Raw genomic sequence first — 16,420 nt, 5'->3', positions numbered from 1 at the left:
GAGCATCTTTAGTACCTCCCCACCCCACTCCAGACTGGATACTAATTACTCTCAATGTTCTTAGTCTAAACTGGGTGACTTACATCTGTAATCCTAGCTACTTGGGAGGCTGAGATCTGGGAATCATGATTGGAAGCCAGCCTGGGCAGGAATGTCTTTGAGATTCTTATCTCTGTTTAGCCACCAAAAAACTCAAGTGGTATTTTGCTTCCTAGAATAAAAAAGCTCAGTTCAAGTTCCAGGATTGGCACCAAAAACTGTGCTTAGTCTCTAGGCACCTTGTTGGCTTTGTCTATATTCTCACATATGTCTCTGTGGCACATCCAGCTATATAGGCCCGTACAAATTGCCGTGGATTCCCCTGGGGGTATGCTTCAAGGCAGCCCACCATACCATACCTGACTCCACTTTCTGGTTGGCTTAATTGGCATTGTTGTTGAAATTGCTTTCTGCTTCAACCAAGTTTGTTTAATAAGAATCTTAAGTAATTTTCTGATAATTCCTCTTGTTTCTATGCCATTAATTGTTTGTTTGACCTATAGAAACATATAAAGTGGCTGATACTCAAAATAGGAACAATGTACCATTAAAATACTTTAAAATGCCATCAATTTGGGAATAGTTGGTCGCCCTATGCTTGATCTTTGACTGTGACAATTCAGACCTATTCTGACATTGCCTACACAAAGTCAGCTTTAAACGTCACGGGTTCAAAAGCCCAATTCCTAGCCTGCCCTCACTTCAGCTGCCAGCTACATGTCCCAGGGCCCTAGGCCCCCACACTTCTGATAGACTTAACTATAAATTCAGGGTTCCCACACTCTTCATCCTGGGGGAGGCTCTGTGCTTAGGGCATGGTATGAAGAAGGGCACAGGCCTGCCCGCTCCCAGCACCATGGGATGTGGACAACCTAGGAGCTTCCTGTACCCCATTGTTAAGAGATTTAAAGATCATGTAGTCACAGTCTCCAGCCCCTCTCTGCTCCTCAGAGGTCCAGGGATAGGCCTGAAAGCTGGCTTTCTAATCAAGTTACCTGGCCACGACTCTGGTGACCAGTCCTATCCTGAAGCTACCTAGGGGACTCTCTAGGAGATGCCTTAATAACTATAATTAATTACTTTAATTATTATAATTAATGAATGGGTGCCCAGGAAATGCCTAAGGATTTAGGGGTCTCATCCTAGGAACCAGGCACAAAACCTAAATGTCTGACTCTTCATTATATCACATTTGAATAATCCTTTTATTAAAATTTAACTTTCAATAAATTGGCTAAACAAGAAAATAATACCAAGTAACTATTAAAATTGTGTGTGTGTGTGTGTGTGTGTGTGTGTGTGTGTGTTTCTGTACCTGCTTTGAACTTGATTAGCTAATTTGGGAACTTTGACAATTGGCACCTCTACCAAGAGACAAGACTCCTAGACTACTGCTTGCACAGTACTAAACATACTACAGTTTGTGAATGGGTTGTGTTCCAAATGTTAGCTGTTTGAAATTCTGAACACATTTCCCCAAAGAAACCATGTTTTAAACACTGTGGGCTCCAGTCAGCCTAGAATAGCCTTAATTTTACTCACAGAATTCTTGGAGTATATGTAGTACCTACAGGTAACTTCCATATAAAATAATTTTATGAACATCAGCATTTGAATTCTAGCTAGAAACCCTAAGCCAACGAGGTGGAAAGTCTAGCACATCTTTTCTTTTGTACCTTTTCCTCTTCTGTGCATGGGTTTGTGGATAATCCAAACACACCGACGAGTGGCTTTTCCCCATTGGGGGTCAAAAACATTGTTACCTTTCTGGATAAAATGCACCCTTTGACCAGTCTGATTACCATCTGTTACCCTTCTAGGTTGAGTTCTCCTACCCACCCCTGGTTCCAGGAGATGGGCATGATAGCCACTCTCTGCCTGAAGAATGGAAGTACCTGCCTTTCCTTGCACTACCCGACGGTGCACACAACTACCAGGAAGGTATGTGATGAGGCCACATGAGAGCAATGAGTAGGCTCCAAGACTAAGAGAAATGAAATTCTTTGGGCCAGTGATGATATAGGGAATCAGGTGTGCTGTCCGGAAACAACTCGTCACATACTGCAGAACCCACCAGGCTTACATGGGCCGTGTCTGTTGATCCTTGGCAAGGCAAGTGACTAGCCAGAACACATGGGGCTTCTCTTCACAGGTTATGTGAACTTGCCGCACTTGCTTGAGGCTCCAGTTCTTGCCTGGGAACAGCCAGGGTCTGCAGCTGCCATTGCTGCTCCAGTGCTCTGCCCACTAGGTTGCACACTTGCATGGACAGCTGTTCACCCCCTCAAAGGCGAGCTGCTGACTCGTCCCAGTCTCCCACTACCCTATAAATGAAGGCTCTACCAAATACCAGATTAAGCTTCATTTGAGTACCTGTGTTACAGATAAAGTATTTAATCATTTCCTTAATGAATCATATGTACATTTATGTATATGATTTATAAGTTCAGAAATCATTTGAGCTTTTTATTGTAGAAGTTTCCAAATATATGGAAAAGTTGAAGTAGGAAATACTCTACAAACTTTATGTTTGTATTCTGTATACAGCTGTATTTTTCTTATGGTAGTACTGGGGTTTGAATTCAGGGGCTCTTGCTTATTAGGCAGGATCTCTACCACTTGACCATCTATACAGTTTTATCTTTACTATTTTAAAGTCAGTTGCAAACAGCAACAGATATTTGACTTCTAAATACTTAATTCTACATATCCTAAGAATAAGATCGTTCCTCAGCATAATGTTCAATTTCATCATTATGGCTGATTTTTTTTTTTTTTGCCCTTTCTAGGGCTTGAACTCAGGGCCTGGGCTCTGCCCCTGAGCTTCTCTGTATGCAAGGCTAGAGCTCTACCACTTGAGTCACAACACCACTTCTGGCTTTTTCTGTTTATGTTCTTTTTATGGGGCTTAATGCATGCTAGGCAAGCACTCTACCACTGAACCAAATTCCCAGCCCATGGCTGAACTGTTTGACAGTAATTCTATAATACTGTCTCACATCTAGTCTTTGTTCAAATTTCCCCAGTTGGAGAGACACAGGATAAAAAGACAAACGACTACAAAAGCAATACTTGCAAAACTGTTTGGTGTAAACCAACTGAACAACTCATGGGGGGAGAGGGAAAAGGGGAGGGGGAGGGGGGAATGAGGGAGGAGGTAACAAGTACAAGAAATGTACCCAATGCCTAACGTATGAAACTGTAACCTCTCTGTACATCAGTTTGACAAAAAAAAAAAAAATGAGCATTCTAAAAAAACAAAAACAAAACAAAAAAGAAACACCCCAAATTTCCCCAGTTGTCCCCAAATTTTTTTGGATCTATTCAAGATTCACACTTGGCCATTGGTTTTTTATGATTTTTTTTTCTTTCTTTCTTTATTGGTTTGTGTTGGTTCTGGGCCTGAACTTGGGTGCTGGGTACTTTCCCTGAGCTTTTTTGCTCAAGGCTACTGCTTTACCACTTGAGCCACAGCTCCATTTCTAGTTGTTTTGTTATTTTTGTTTTTTGTTTTGTTTTGTTTTTCCAGTCCTGGAGCTTGGACTTGGGGCCTGATCACTGTGTCTGACTTCTTTTTGCTTAAGGCTAGCACTCTGACACTTGAGCCACAGTGCCACTTCTGGCCTTTTTTCTATATGTGGTGCTAAGGAATCGAACCCAGGGCTTCATGTATATGAGACAAGCACTCTCGCCACTAGCCATATTCCCAGCCCTCCATTTCAAGTTTTTTGATGATTAATTGGAAATTAGAGTCTCATAGACTTTCCTGCCCAAGCTGGCTTTGAACAACAATTCTCAGATTTTAGCTCCTGAATAACTAGGATTACTGACATGAGCCACTAGTGCCTAATTCTCTTCTTGGTTTTACTCTAGAGCAGTCTCAGACATAGCATTTTGTGATGAGTGTATCCTGTAAGGCATGGTGTGGAATTCTGGGAAGGCAGGGTTGTGAGGTTGGAAATAAGTATGACATGGGGTCCTGCTGTCTCACCACTTTGTGCCAGTGACTGCATTTTGAAGATTTATGTTTATGAATAAGGTAGCCCACCCTGGGACTTATACCTCCCATGTGTCTCTTAGATACTGTGTTCTTTCACTTGCCGCCCAGAAATGGAAGTGGAACCACGGTGTACGGTGTCTCCTGTTATCGACAAATTGAAGCCAAGGTACCGTGATTTGTGGTCAGAATCAACAGAACAAATTCTGAACACAGACCATCTTCCATGTTATACATGGATGTTTCAGGATTGCTTTTATTAGTTTGTCAGCACACATTAACAATACAAGAGGGTCTCACTGTGATCAGTGAATGTGGAACAAGTTCACCCTCTGTTCCCACAATCCCCTCCTGATTCTCCTTTTCAGACAGAATTTAGTAGGTTTCAGTATACTGTCTTTGTATGGCTGTTTGTGTTGTCTGCTGTAACATACTTCAGTCCTCCTCACCTCCCAGATGCTAAGACTTCATAAACACTATAAACTATTACTCCAATAGTACCAGTATATTCTGACCACTGTCTTTATAAATTGGCAATAGTGGCTATAATAACTACATTGTACATTTTATGTACACCATTGTCAGATCATGATACCAGATTATTCATTTGTCTTTGATGTACTGTAGTTAAGTTTCATAGTTCTTTGAATTTCCTGTTTCTAGTGTTGGATGCTTTTGTTAGCTTTCCATTGTTGTAACAGAGTACTGAGATAATCAACACATAAGAAGGAAAGATTTATTTTGGCTCAATGATTTCAGAGGTTTCAGTCCATAGTCACTTGGCCCATTACTTTTGGGCCTGTGTTGATGCAGAGCATTGTGGTAAAGTACATAACATAGGGAGCTGCCCACCTCATGAGGGCCAGGAAGCAGAGAGATGGATGGGAAGGGGCACACTTCCAAGAGATTCTTTCAAAGGCCCACGTCCACTGACCTCATTTCCACTAGGCTCCATCCCCACTGACCTTGCTTCCTCCTAGATCCCACCCCCACTGATATCACTGCCTCCTGTTAAGCAATACCCTCAATGACCACACTTCAGACACTTCACTGACCTCACTTCCTCCCACTAGACTCTATCCCCTAAAGGTTCCATTACCTTCTAGTAGCTCCATAAGCTGTCTGGTGACCAGGCCTTTAGCACCTGCACCCAAACCATAATGGTGCTATTAAATGAAAAATTCCATAGATCGATTAAACTCAATGGAGTTCAAGTAAAACAATACTGTTCCCACATCGGGCAACTCCCAGAACCAGAGTAGGTCCCAAAAAACTAGCCAACAGCATGGTCAGACAACATTCAGTAAGTATTTTGACATTCTCAATAAGCACATTTAGGAATTTAACTGGATGCAAGAAATTGCTTCTGTTTGTTTATTGTTTTCCTGTTGGAAATACTTTGTGAATAGTGCTGTGGAATACTTCTGATAATGACTATTTCTCATAACAGGCATTGAAAGTAAGGCAAGCCGATGTCACCAGAGAGACCGTTCAGAAAAGTGTGTGTGTTCTAAGCAAGCTGGTAAGAGGCCCATAACTTGTGCACAGATATACTGACATTTGAAGATGAAGCATGATTACAGAAGGGATTTATGAGAGCCATTTGTTGAAATTAGTCAGGACTTACTATTTGTGCACTTGCCTTTTCGCTCCCTTTGTATTTCCACACTGTACTCTCACTTGTTCCTCAATGGAAGACCAGGGAGGGGGGAGGGGGCTGAAGAGCTGCTGGAGAAGAAATTGGCACTTGAACAAAATGAGGGAGCTCATAAGTATTTTTCAGTGATGTCTGCATCCTATAAAGGACATGCACATTTGAAAGCAAGGCTTAAATAAAAGACAGGAATTGTAGAAGAGGATACTAAGTAGAATACCTTTGATATGAAGGGAATAGCTTTGTTCAAGTATACAAAAAAAACTCATGGTACAGGACACAGACTGTTCTGAGCCTCCTCAGAGAACAGGAAAAGAGAGTGAACTTAACTTCGTTGTGAGCATTCAATTGATGAATGCACCAGACTGCTACGAAGAGTGTCTGAGAACTATGTGCAAAAGGAGGATAACTGAAATCGGGTGCTGAGAGCTGTGTGTGCGCTAGCTATGTGCCCCGTGCCCTGCCGAGCCTCGGCCATGGGGGCCACATTGTGTGGTTGTACACATACATACTCAGCTCCACAAGCAGGTGGGCGGGGGATGGAGTCAGGCACAGTTCTCAGAGGAAAGCAAGGAGGCTCATTTGTGGTTATTTCCTGCCATCAGCCTGACAGCACCTCTCTCTTTCTTCAAGCCTCTCTATGGCTTACTCCAAGCAAAACTTCAACTCATTACACATGCATATTTTGAAGAAAAGGATTTTTCCCAGATTTCCATCCTAAAGGTAAACTTTCTACCTCTCTGTAAATGTGTCCATCTGAAGGCAGAGTCACAAATCAGTCTGGTCAGTAGTCATTGATTAGCTTAAGAAAGATGTTCTTTGAAAATTCATCCCCACTAAAACATTGAAGGATCAGGGATCTCCTCATAGTGCATACAACGTCTAATCAAGCTATCATTTTTAGAGAATAATGACTGTAAGTAACTGCATAGATGTTTGTCTGAATGGATAATGGTCAGTTTGCTATGGCATAGCTTCTGTAAATTTGCTTACTAGTAAACTATGCAATACAATAAATCAGGCTGTGGACAATAGGCCTAATGTTTTCTTGAAGATGGATAGTGCCTTTCTCAAGGTTCACGCAGGCACAAATGACGAGTCTCCCAAACACTGGAGAGAGTGAAACAGTCAGGAATTGGGTAGGGAAGCAGAGGGACTTACTCTGAACTTCCTACTCGGGCTGTGCAATGAGGAGAGAGCAAGGAGAGGGAAAGAGGAAAAAGAAAGACCTAGTAATGTCCACACTTTGCCCAGTTCTCTTCTGTTGCTCTGTCTGGAAGAGAGCTAGTGCTAGAAACTGGCAGGGCTCTGGAGAAACCTTGATGGTTTCTAAATGTAGTATCTGTTAGAATAAGCTGCCCAGCTTTTTCCAACAATCCTACGTCTGGGGGTGATGTTGAACTCTGACAACTGTGTGTCTGGGGGTGACTTTGAGCTCTGACAACCATGTCCCCTAGGAGCTCTATGAACACATGAACAGCTCCTTGGGCGGGACCTCACTGGAAGGATCCCAAGTATATCTTGGTAAGTCACTTCTACACCTCACAGGGGAAGCTACCTCCTTATGTGTACCAGGCCAGCCCTGTTGGCAGGCAAACATGTATCCAATCATATGACATATAAACCTTTTGATATTTGCATGTCCTCCATTTACAGTCAGGGTTCTTCAGTGTTAGCTGCTGCTGCTTCCTCAGCCAGCCTCTTAGCCAGTGTTTGCACTCATGACAGTGTTCACAGCTTTTCTATCTACATGCATTAATAAAAATTAAAAAGGTAAAGTTGGTTGGTCAGTCACCCCCGCCACATGTCTAGGGCCCCATCTCCATACTCAGCTGCTGGTTTCAAACATTACCCACCACCCGCATGCCCAGAGTCCTGTCGGACAGCTCTGCTTCTGAGCAAGTGTATATGTTGACAAATATTACCCAAATACTTGAGTATTTGTATAGTCCCACATGCTTTGTTAACCTTTGCTTTCTAATTAACTGTAGAGCGCAGTCACAGATTAGCTTTGTGTGTTACTCTTGCAGGTTTGTCTCCTCGAGATCTCGTCCTTCATTTTCGACACAAGGTACAATTCCTTTAATTTATGGTTTGCTAAATGGAGATGCTGGGTCTTGGTAATGTTTGTTCATGTGTTTGCTACTACTGGAGTTTCTCAAATTAGGGCTTTAGACTTGGTAAGCAAACACCCTCCTGCTCGAGCCCCACCTCCAGCCCCTTTGCTGGGGTTATTTGTAAGATAGGGGCTCACTTTTTATCCAGGCTGGCTCAGACAGCAGCCCTCTTTGTGCTTCCCATATAGCTGAGAGGTCAGGTGCACACCACCATGCTCAGCTGCTTTGTTGAGATGGGTTCTTGCTAACTTTTTGCTTGGGACTATCCTCAAACCTTGATCCTCTGGATCTCTGCCCGTTGGGTATTTCCAGGCATGAGTCACTGCACCCATCTGAGATGATGCATTTCTTTTACTGACTAATGCAGTGTGCTTCATAAGATGCAGCTTAGTGCATAAATATTCTAGATCTTTGAGGACTGTGCTTGGCCTTAGAACCATGCAAAATTGAAACCACCAAGAGTATTTGTGGGGCTGGGAATATGGCCTAGTGGCAAGAGCGCTTGCCTTTTTTTTTTTTTTGGCCAGTCTTGGGGCTTGGACTCAGGGCCTGAGCAATGTCCCTGGCTTCTTTTTGCTCAAGGCTAGCACTCTGCCACTTGAGCCACAGTGCCACTTCTGGCCATTTTCTGTATATGTGGTGCTGGGGAATTGAACCCAGGGCCTCATGTATATGAGGCAAGTACTCTTGCCACTAGGCCATATCCCCAGCCCCAAGAGCGCTTGCCTTGTATACATGAACCCCTGGGTTCGGTTCCCTAGCACCATATATATACAGAATGGCCAGAAGTGGCGCTGTGGCTCAAGTGGCAGAGTGCTAGCCTTGAGCAAAAAGAAGCCAGGGACAGTGCTCAGGCCCTGAGTTCAAGGCCCAGGACTGGCCAAAAAAAAAAAAAAGAGTATTTGTATTGTAGACCTTTCTAAAAGACTACAAAGCTGTCTATTCTAGTGGGATAGGTTTGTGTTTTTCTATTGTCTGCAGTTTCAGCTATGCTTGGATCAAAGTGGGGAAGAACATTTTTTTTTTTTTTTTGCCAGTCCTGGGGCTTGGACTCAGGGCCTGAGCACTGTCCCTGGCTTCTTTTTGCTCAAGGCTAGCACTCTGCCACTTGAGCCACAGCGCCACTTCTGGCCATTTTCTGTATATGTGGTGCTGGGGAATCGAACCCAGGGCCTCATGTATATGAGGCAGGCACTCTTGCCACTAGGCCATATCCCCAGCCCCGAAGAACATATTTTGATTTACTGAATATTTCTTACTGCTCTGAGATGGAACAGTTTCCAGCAAAGTAGCTGTCCTTCTCCTTTCCAGTTTTGTACTCTGGTTTTGGTGATGGAGATATGGTTTTGGTTATTAAAACAAATGTTGGCTGGGACATAGTTCATTTACCAAATGTGTACCCAAAACCTGTGCAGTTCCATGCCCTGAGCCCCTTCCTTTTAAGGCACTTGCAAAAATTTCAGGCAAAAATGCCTCTATGCCTTCCAAAAAAGATAATTCACTTCAAGATTTACATGATTCTTACATTTTTAAGGGGGCACATTAGTATTTAATTTCTTGGAATAAATCCATAGTATATGATAGGGTTTTAATTTACTCCAGTTCATATTAGATGGCACGTGGCTATATATGAGGAGAGGAAACAGGTCTAGAGTGTCTCATTTTAATACATGTTCTTTCTTCAGGTCTTAATCCTGTTTAAACTAATTCTTCTTGAAAAAAAGGTAAGATATAAAGGGATGAAGGGCCAGCCAGGTGTTGTGGCTTGTGCCTGTAATCCTAGCTATTTTGGAAGCTAAGATCTGAGGGTCATGGTTCCAAGCTAGCCCTGACAGGAAAGTCCATGAGACACTCATCTCCAGTTAACCACCAGAAAACCAGAGCTGAAGCTGTGGCTCAACATGGTAGAGTACTAGCTGATCAGGCATTTTTGGCCTATGAAACTGGTGACCTGGAACACATGTTCTGAGTGCTGCTGCCTCGCACATTTGAATGTTGGGCACTTAATCAGTCATCAGGATGGTTTTGGCTATAGGTAACAGCTCCAAGGCTAAAAGCTAACTTGACTTTAAAGGAAGTACCTGGCCCATGCAGACCTCAGGCTTGGCTGACTCAATGGTCATGGAAAGTCAGTCACTAAGCACCTGGTTTTCCTTCTCTGCTGGGGAGTGCCCTGTCCAGCTTTCTCTGGGGCCCCATTTCCCTGGTATTGAAGGAACAAATCTGCTTCTGAGCCCCAACTTGATATGAGGGCTTCACTGCAGTTGGTTTTGTTGGACCCGGGTAACTGCAACCGTAGTCAGGACACAGGGGATGCAGAGGCGAGTGGACCAATGCACACTTTATTTCAGGAAGGCCAGGGTTTATATAGGGTAGAAATCAATTCACAACTTCAGGAGTAAAATTAATGCAGGAAGATATCCGTTTCATTACAAAAGTCGGGGGGATGTCCTACTGCAGGGATTATCTACTACTAAGGGTTTAGCTACTACAAAGATTGTTGATACTAAAATAAAGGATTAACCCAGTCAAGGCAGAACTCTTAACTATCACCTCAAGACTAATTATCTTTGACCATGACTTCTCTATTTACTGTGAAAAGACTTCCCTGGAGCAGCTGGGCAAACAAATCTCCCCAGGGAGGCTCTATACAGGGGGGAAAAGTCTCTTGACAAAGGTGGCTTCCTTTGGCCGTCAAACACAGGAGACTTCTTTAATGGAGATTTTTCCCTATTAGTTTGCTAATGAGGCATCAGAGCTTCTGAGGCTAAGTTTCCCACTGGTCAGAGAAGTTATTCTCCCACGGGTTTGGCTTGTCAGGGCGTGGGCCCAGCCCTTCCTGCACTGGTTTACTGATCTGCCTTGCCCCTGTGTCTTTGCATGTATTTCTCAGACCTCTGAAACAGGCATCTACTTCAGTGTGTTTGTTCTGTTCTGTAAAAGTGGCAGTGGAGAGACTGGGGCAAGGCTGGCTGTGCTCTGTGCTATAGAAAGTGAGCCTCGGACAAGGTTAGGGTTCTCCACGTTCTGGTCAAGCTCAGCAGTCCCCTGCAGTAGCCCAGTACTGCTTGTCCTCTGGTGTCAGAGAGTTCCGTCACTGTGCATTTGCTTCCTTTTAGTACTTCATGTCATTAGGGCTGTTTATAAAGAATCCAGATTAGGAGTTGTTTGTGTTCACATTAAACATTTTAGCAAGAATGCTATTCAGGTGCTGGACTCTACAGGGTCATGTCGGAAGGCTTGTAACTATGTGGACAGTTGGTGATGATTCCCAGTTTGATGGATTGGTTCGGGTTGTGTCCCACCTCGTAGGTGCTGGGGGTTGGTGGGGGAAGGGGAGGTTGTAAATCTAAATCTAACGCACTGTGAATAAACAGCCTATGCCTAACACTTTCACAGTCATTTTAGTGTTTGAGTGGTAGTTGTAAGTGGTATTTTCTGTCATTGCTTGTACACTGATTAGCTGCAACCTTTCTACAGAGAGCCCCACCCCACCCCTTTTAGTGGCATTCTGGCCTCATGGATTTTCTAATTAATTTCGGTTGACTCCATTTCAGGTTCTTTTTTATATTTCTCCAGTGAACAAGTTGGTGGGGGTGCTGATGACTGTGTTATCCCTCTTCCCAGGTAAGAGGGCCGCGGTTTCCCATCCACTCTTCAATCAAAGGATAAGTGTCAGGGTTAGCATTTGTATTTTTATGTGACATTTTCCTTTGGGAATAGGTTTTCTCTATTGTCTGGGTTTTCTTTCCCCTCTCTGTTTGTTTGTTTTTTTCTTCTTTTTATAACTAAGTACAAGCATAGCTTTTTGTTTTCTTGGTCTTCCTGGCGGTACTGGGGCTTGAACTAGGCAGACCACCTGCACCTTGAGCCTTGCTGCCTCCAGCCTCTGTTGGCATTGATTGTTTCTAAAGCAGGGTCTTGCCTTGTGCCTGAACTGCAGTCTTCCCACTTGTGCCTCTCCGGGAGGCTGGGTGACAGATGCACACACGGTGCACATAGTGGCCAACCAGCATGCTTCCCCAAAGCTGGAGTGACAGGTGTGCACTACCATGCTCAACCATTGCTGAGATAGTCTCCACAACTGCATTTCCCAGTTCTCAGCCTCTGTGTAGCTGAGAGTCCAGGCGTGTGCACAGTGCCTTGCACACGTGCAGCCTTCAAAACCTTTAAACTTAGGGGCTTTCTGCTGCATGAAACTACACAGCTCTGGTCTTTCCTGTTATAAACCACGTGGGTCTCTAATCCTGTGTGTTATTATGTGTTATAAACCATGCGGGTCTCCATTCCTGCATGTTGTAGGCATGATCGAGCATGGCCTTGGCGACTGTTCTCAGTACAGACCCCGGAGCAGCGTGTCTGAAGAGGTGGGACTGCAGGAGAGCAGACCCCCAGTGGACGACTCCCTCTCCAGGCCTGCTTCTGAAACTTGCAGTCCTAATTTGGGGACGTTGAAGACGGAGGTGAGCAGCAGCCAAGAAGGAAATGCAGCCCTCGCCTCTGAGAAGCCTCTGTTCCCAGTAGACGGCAGGGGACGGGAAGCAGCCGGCACCCAGCAGTACTTGAAGCCCCCCTCCCGCCCATCTCCAGAGTCTTCAGAAAGTGACTGGGAGACGCTGGATCCCAGCATCCTAGAGGACCCAGGCTTGAAAGAAAGGGGGCCAGTAGGGCCCGACTGCACAGACTCGCTTCCCAAAGACTCAATGCCCTCAGACAATCCCCCAATTACTGTCCAGCCGCAGGCCCACAGCGGCCAAGTGGTCCTGATGCCAGGGCTCATTTCAGGGTTGGAAGAGGACCAGTACGGCATGCCTCTGGCCATCTTCACAAAGGTAGGGCAGGTGGCTGGGTAGCTCGGTGCTGAAGGCCATCAGGTCTGAACGTGTTTCTTTCTTTCTTTTTGTTGTGCTTTGTTTATTTAATAATTTTAAATCTTATTTTTTTATTTTATTGTTATTATAAAGGTAATATACAGAGAGGTTATAGTTACATAAGTCAGGTAAAGAATATTTTTCTCAATGTCTGGGGCAGCACTGCCTGTGCCCTGAGTGCAGGCAGGAGGTGTCTTGGGGAGCGGGGGCCTTGGTAAGTGTGAGGGCAGCAAGCTGCCATTTCTCCTTCTAAGTGCTTAGATTAAGTCAAGGAGGTCCAGAGTCCTGATGGCACTGACGAATGTAAAGTAAATGTTACAGTGGTGGAGTGGCCCTGTCAGCCAGGAGGTGCAGGCAGAGCATCCGTGCACCCCAGACAATGCAGCAAATCAGATAGATCCTACGTCTCAGGAAATCACTTTGTGACATATAGGGAACTGTGATAGACATTTTCTGTAAGCTACAATTTTGGGACCTTTTTTGTTTTGGTGGTTTATTCTATCCAGGAAAAACTGTTCTAGTGTCATTGGCAAATTATTTTTGAACATGGAGCAGAAAAAAAAATTCCAGATGGGCACAGGTGGCTCACGCCTTTGATCCTAGCTACTCAGGAGGCTGAGATCTGAGGATCATGGTTCAAAGCCAGCCCAGGCAGGAAAATGCATGAGATTCTGATCTCCAGTTAACTATTGGAAAACTGGAAGTGATGCTGTTGCTGTGGCTCAAAAGTGGTAGAATGCTAGCCTTGAGCTGAATTAAAAATTAAGATTAAAAACAAATTCTATTTCATTCCTTCCTCAACATAGACAAGGCACACTAACAGGCATGAACAAAGCCATGTAGAGATGCATTTTGTGTCCTGTCAATCAAGCCTGCTTAGCAGAACGTTAGAGTGGTGTACTTGAGGTTGAATGTTCTTGGGCTGTATTTCCAACGTACCTTACATCTTTATTTTTCCCTCTGCCCTTTATCCTCCTACAGACTCCCATAGTTAAAATTATGTTCTCTGTATTATATATGTGTGTATGTATACAGATGTGGATGTGAATGAACACATCCATAAGTATGTATATCTTTTAGCTTCCACTAATTAGTGAAGAAGTGATATTCACCTTGTTGAGTGTGGCTCATTTCAACATGATGCTCTCCAGTTCCATACATTTTCCTGCAAGTGACATGATTTCATTTTGCTTTATAGTGTCATATTCTGTGGGTGTATCTCTACCAAAATCAGGAAGCAAGCCGTAGTGTTTTGGATTTAGTTTTAGTTGTTAGCATAGAGTTTTGTGCATACTTCAGTGCTTCTGAGGTTTAACTGCTCACATATAATTTCAAGGCAGTGTTGTTTGAAATAAAACCCACAACTACTGCCGTTCATTTTTGCTTTGGCTGTTGGTAGCAAATTGTCTTGGTATATCTTTACCTGACTTTTTCCTCCATAGGATTACAGTTGTGAGTCTGTAATAGGACTATAGACATATGTGCTCCTTTTACCCTCCCCCAGGTGTTTCTTGGGGGCAGGCAGGGAAGGCTAGATAGTGTTCTCTTCCTTTCTGACCGTGTCTTCTGCCTGCAGGGTTACCTGTGCCTGCCTTACATGGCTCTGCAGCAGCATCACCTTCTCTCTGATGTCACCGTGCGTGGATTCATTGCTGGAGCCACTAACATTCTTTTTCGACAACAGAAGCACCTCAGTGATGCCGTGGTGGAAGTAAGTTGTGTCCCTGCCCCTTCCTCAGCTGCCGCCATAAGGCACAGTGACACCCCTGTAAGGGGCACCCTCAGTTTCACATGTGGTATGAGACCCTGGAAGATGGGCAAGGAGGCTGAGGTCAGAGGTCAGGTCAGTGCCAGGAGAGCAAACAGCCAGTACATGTGTGAGCCAGCACAGTCTCCCGTCAGCAACAAGTCACCAAAACACATTTCCTGTGTGAGTTCCTCCTTCTAGTCTGTTTAACATGTGCCTAATAGTAAGAAAGAAGCCAAGAATAGGTATTTGACATCTTATAATTACATGAGAAGTTTAAATCATCTAATTAATTTTACAGTTGAAGGAATCCTTTAAAAAGCAAGAGCTGGGGGGGGCTGGGGATATGGCCTAGTGGCAAAAGAGCTTGCCTCCCATACATGAAGCCCTAGGTTCGATTCCCCAGCACCACGTATACAGAAGACCGCCAGAAGGGGCGCTGTGGGTCAGGTGGCAGAGTGCTAGCCTTGAGCAAAAAGAAGCCAGGGACAGTGCTCAGGCCCTGAGTCCAAGGCCCAGGACTGGCAAAAAAAAAATTAAATTAAATTAAAAAAAAAAAAAAAAGCAAGAGCTGGGCCTGTGATCCTAGCTACTCAGACAGCTGAGGTCTAGACGTCCCAAGCCAGCCTGGAAAGAAAAGTCCAAGAGATCCCATGTCCAGTTAACTAACAAATTGCTGGACTGGAGGCATGACTCAAATGCTAGATCCCTCCCACTGTGAGCAAATATGCTGAGAGAGCACAGACTTGCAAGCCCTGTACTGCAGAGAGAGAAAAAGACATGTATAAGCCAAGTCCTTGCTAAGTATTCTGTAGGCTGTGGCAGAATTCCATCTTTATAGTGAGGTGGTACCAGATTATTATGGTCAGTATTTGAGGAGGACATGTCTTTCCACACCAAGAGGGGGCAGGAGAACCAGAGCTGCTCTGGCCTGTATGTGGACTGGAGAGAGAGCTCATGGATATTTGCTAACCCTGTGGACCTGGAGTGCTGCTGCGGGTAGAGCCCTTGCCCAGTGCCCATCTCTAGCCCTGTGAAAGCAAACACAGCTGCAGCTGACATGGATTCATTATATATCAAATATTACATAGTAAAATGTGGCCTCAATCCACATATTCAACAGGAAAAGTTCAGGTCATTCATTTCAAATGGTTGATGATTTTTATTGTACACATATCTGCTTTTCCAAAATATTTACAACCAACATGAATTACATTTGTAATTCAGAATGGTGTGTTTATGCATGTATTTTCTACAAACAAAATGAACTTTTTTTAAATAGAGTGGACAGGAGTGTCCCAAGTATAGTTCTGTCCCTTGTCCCATCCCTTGCTGGCCTTGGTTACCATTCCTGGTAAGCAAGGACTCGGCCTGCTCTGAGTTCTGCCTCGTTCCTACTTCCTGCAGGTGGAGGAAGCACTTGTGCAGATCCACGACCCGGAGCTCAGGAAGCTGCTGAGCCCCACTACGGCAGACCTGAGATTCGTGGACCACCTGGTGAAGCATGTCACAGAGAACCGTGATGATGTCTTCCTGGATGGCACAGGCTGGGAGGGTGGTGACGAATGGATCCGGGCCCAGTTTGCAGTCTACCTCCATGCCCTGCTGGCCGCCACCCTGCATCTAGGTGAGGTGTCCTGGTCCTGCCCTGCCCCGGGGCCACCACCTTGTAGCTATGCAAGGGGCCCTGGTCCTGCCCTGTCCAGACCATGGCTGAGGTTCTGACCGCATAGAAATGCAGAGGTTTGCTGGGTGCCTGTAATAGTAGCTACTCAGGAGGCTGAGATGGGAGGATTGCAATTCAAAGCCAACAGGGGAGGAAAAGGCCCCATGAGACTCTTATCTCTAACCACTCAAAAACCAGAAGTGGCGCTGTGGCTCAATTGGTGGAGCGCTAGCCTGAGCATAAAGAGGCTCAGGAATAATGCCCAGGCCCTGAGTTCAAGCACCACAACTGACAAAAAAAAAAAAAAGAGAGAGAGAGAGAGAGCAAGA

At 44.6% G+C, this 16,420-nt stretch overlaps 1 protein-coding gene across 2 annotated transcripts in view; it reads left to right on the top strand.

The window, feature by feature from the left end:
• The window catches only part of Avl9 (AVL9 cell migration associated), a 31,841-nt gene that overhangs the window by 8,995 nt on the left and 6,426 nt on the right, over nt 1–16,420 (top strand). The window contains exons 2-12 of one of the 2 annotated variants that reach the window (XM_048339506.1): nt 1,860–1,980; nt 4,120–4,205; nt 5,487–5,558; nt 6,324–6,413; nt 7,148–7,214; nt 7,721–7,761; nt 9,493–9,531; nt 11,365–11,434; nt 12,110–12,270; nt 14,255–14,389; nt 15,833–16,052. In XM_048339506.1, the coding sequence (XP_048195463.1) occupies nt 1,860–1,980; nt 4,120–4,205; nt 5,487–5,558; nt 6,324–6,413; nt 7,148–7,214; nt 7,721–7,761; nt 9,493–9,531; nt 11,365–11,434; nt 12,110–12,270; nt 14,255–14,389; nt 15,833–16,052 (1,102 nt within the window). Of the gene's footprint in view, nt 1–1,859; nt 1,981–4,119; nt 4,206–5,486; nt 5,559–6,323; nt 6,414–7,147; nt 7,215–7,720; nt 7,762–9,492; nt 9,532–11,364; nt 11,435–12,109; nt 12,640–14,254; nt 14,390–15,832; nt 16,053–16,420 lie in introns of both variants that reach the window. The other variant, XM_048339505.1, reaches the window with a different exon arrangement.

This window comes from Perognathus longimembris, chromosome 2 (genome assembly GCF_023159225.1).
Source record: "Perognathus longimembris pacificus isolate PPM17 chromosome 2, ASM2315922v1, whole genome shotgun sequence".
Classification (NCBI taxonomy): Eukaryota; Metazoa; Chordata; class Mammalia; order Rodentia; family Heteromyidae; genus Perognathus; species Perognathus longimembris.
The sequence above is the reverse complement of the archived record's forward strand: the minus strand, read 5'-3'. Positions and strand labels throughout refer to the sequence as shown.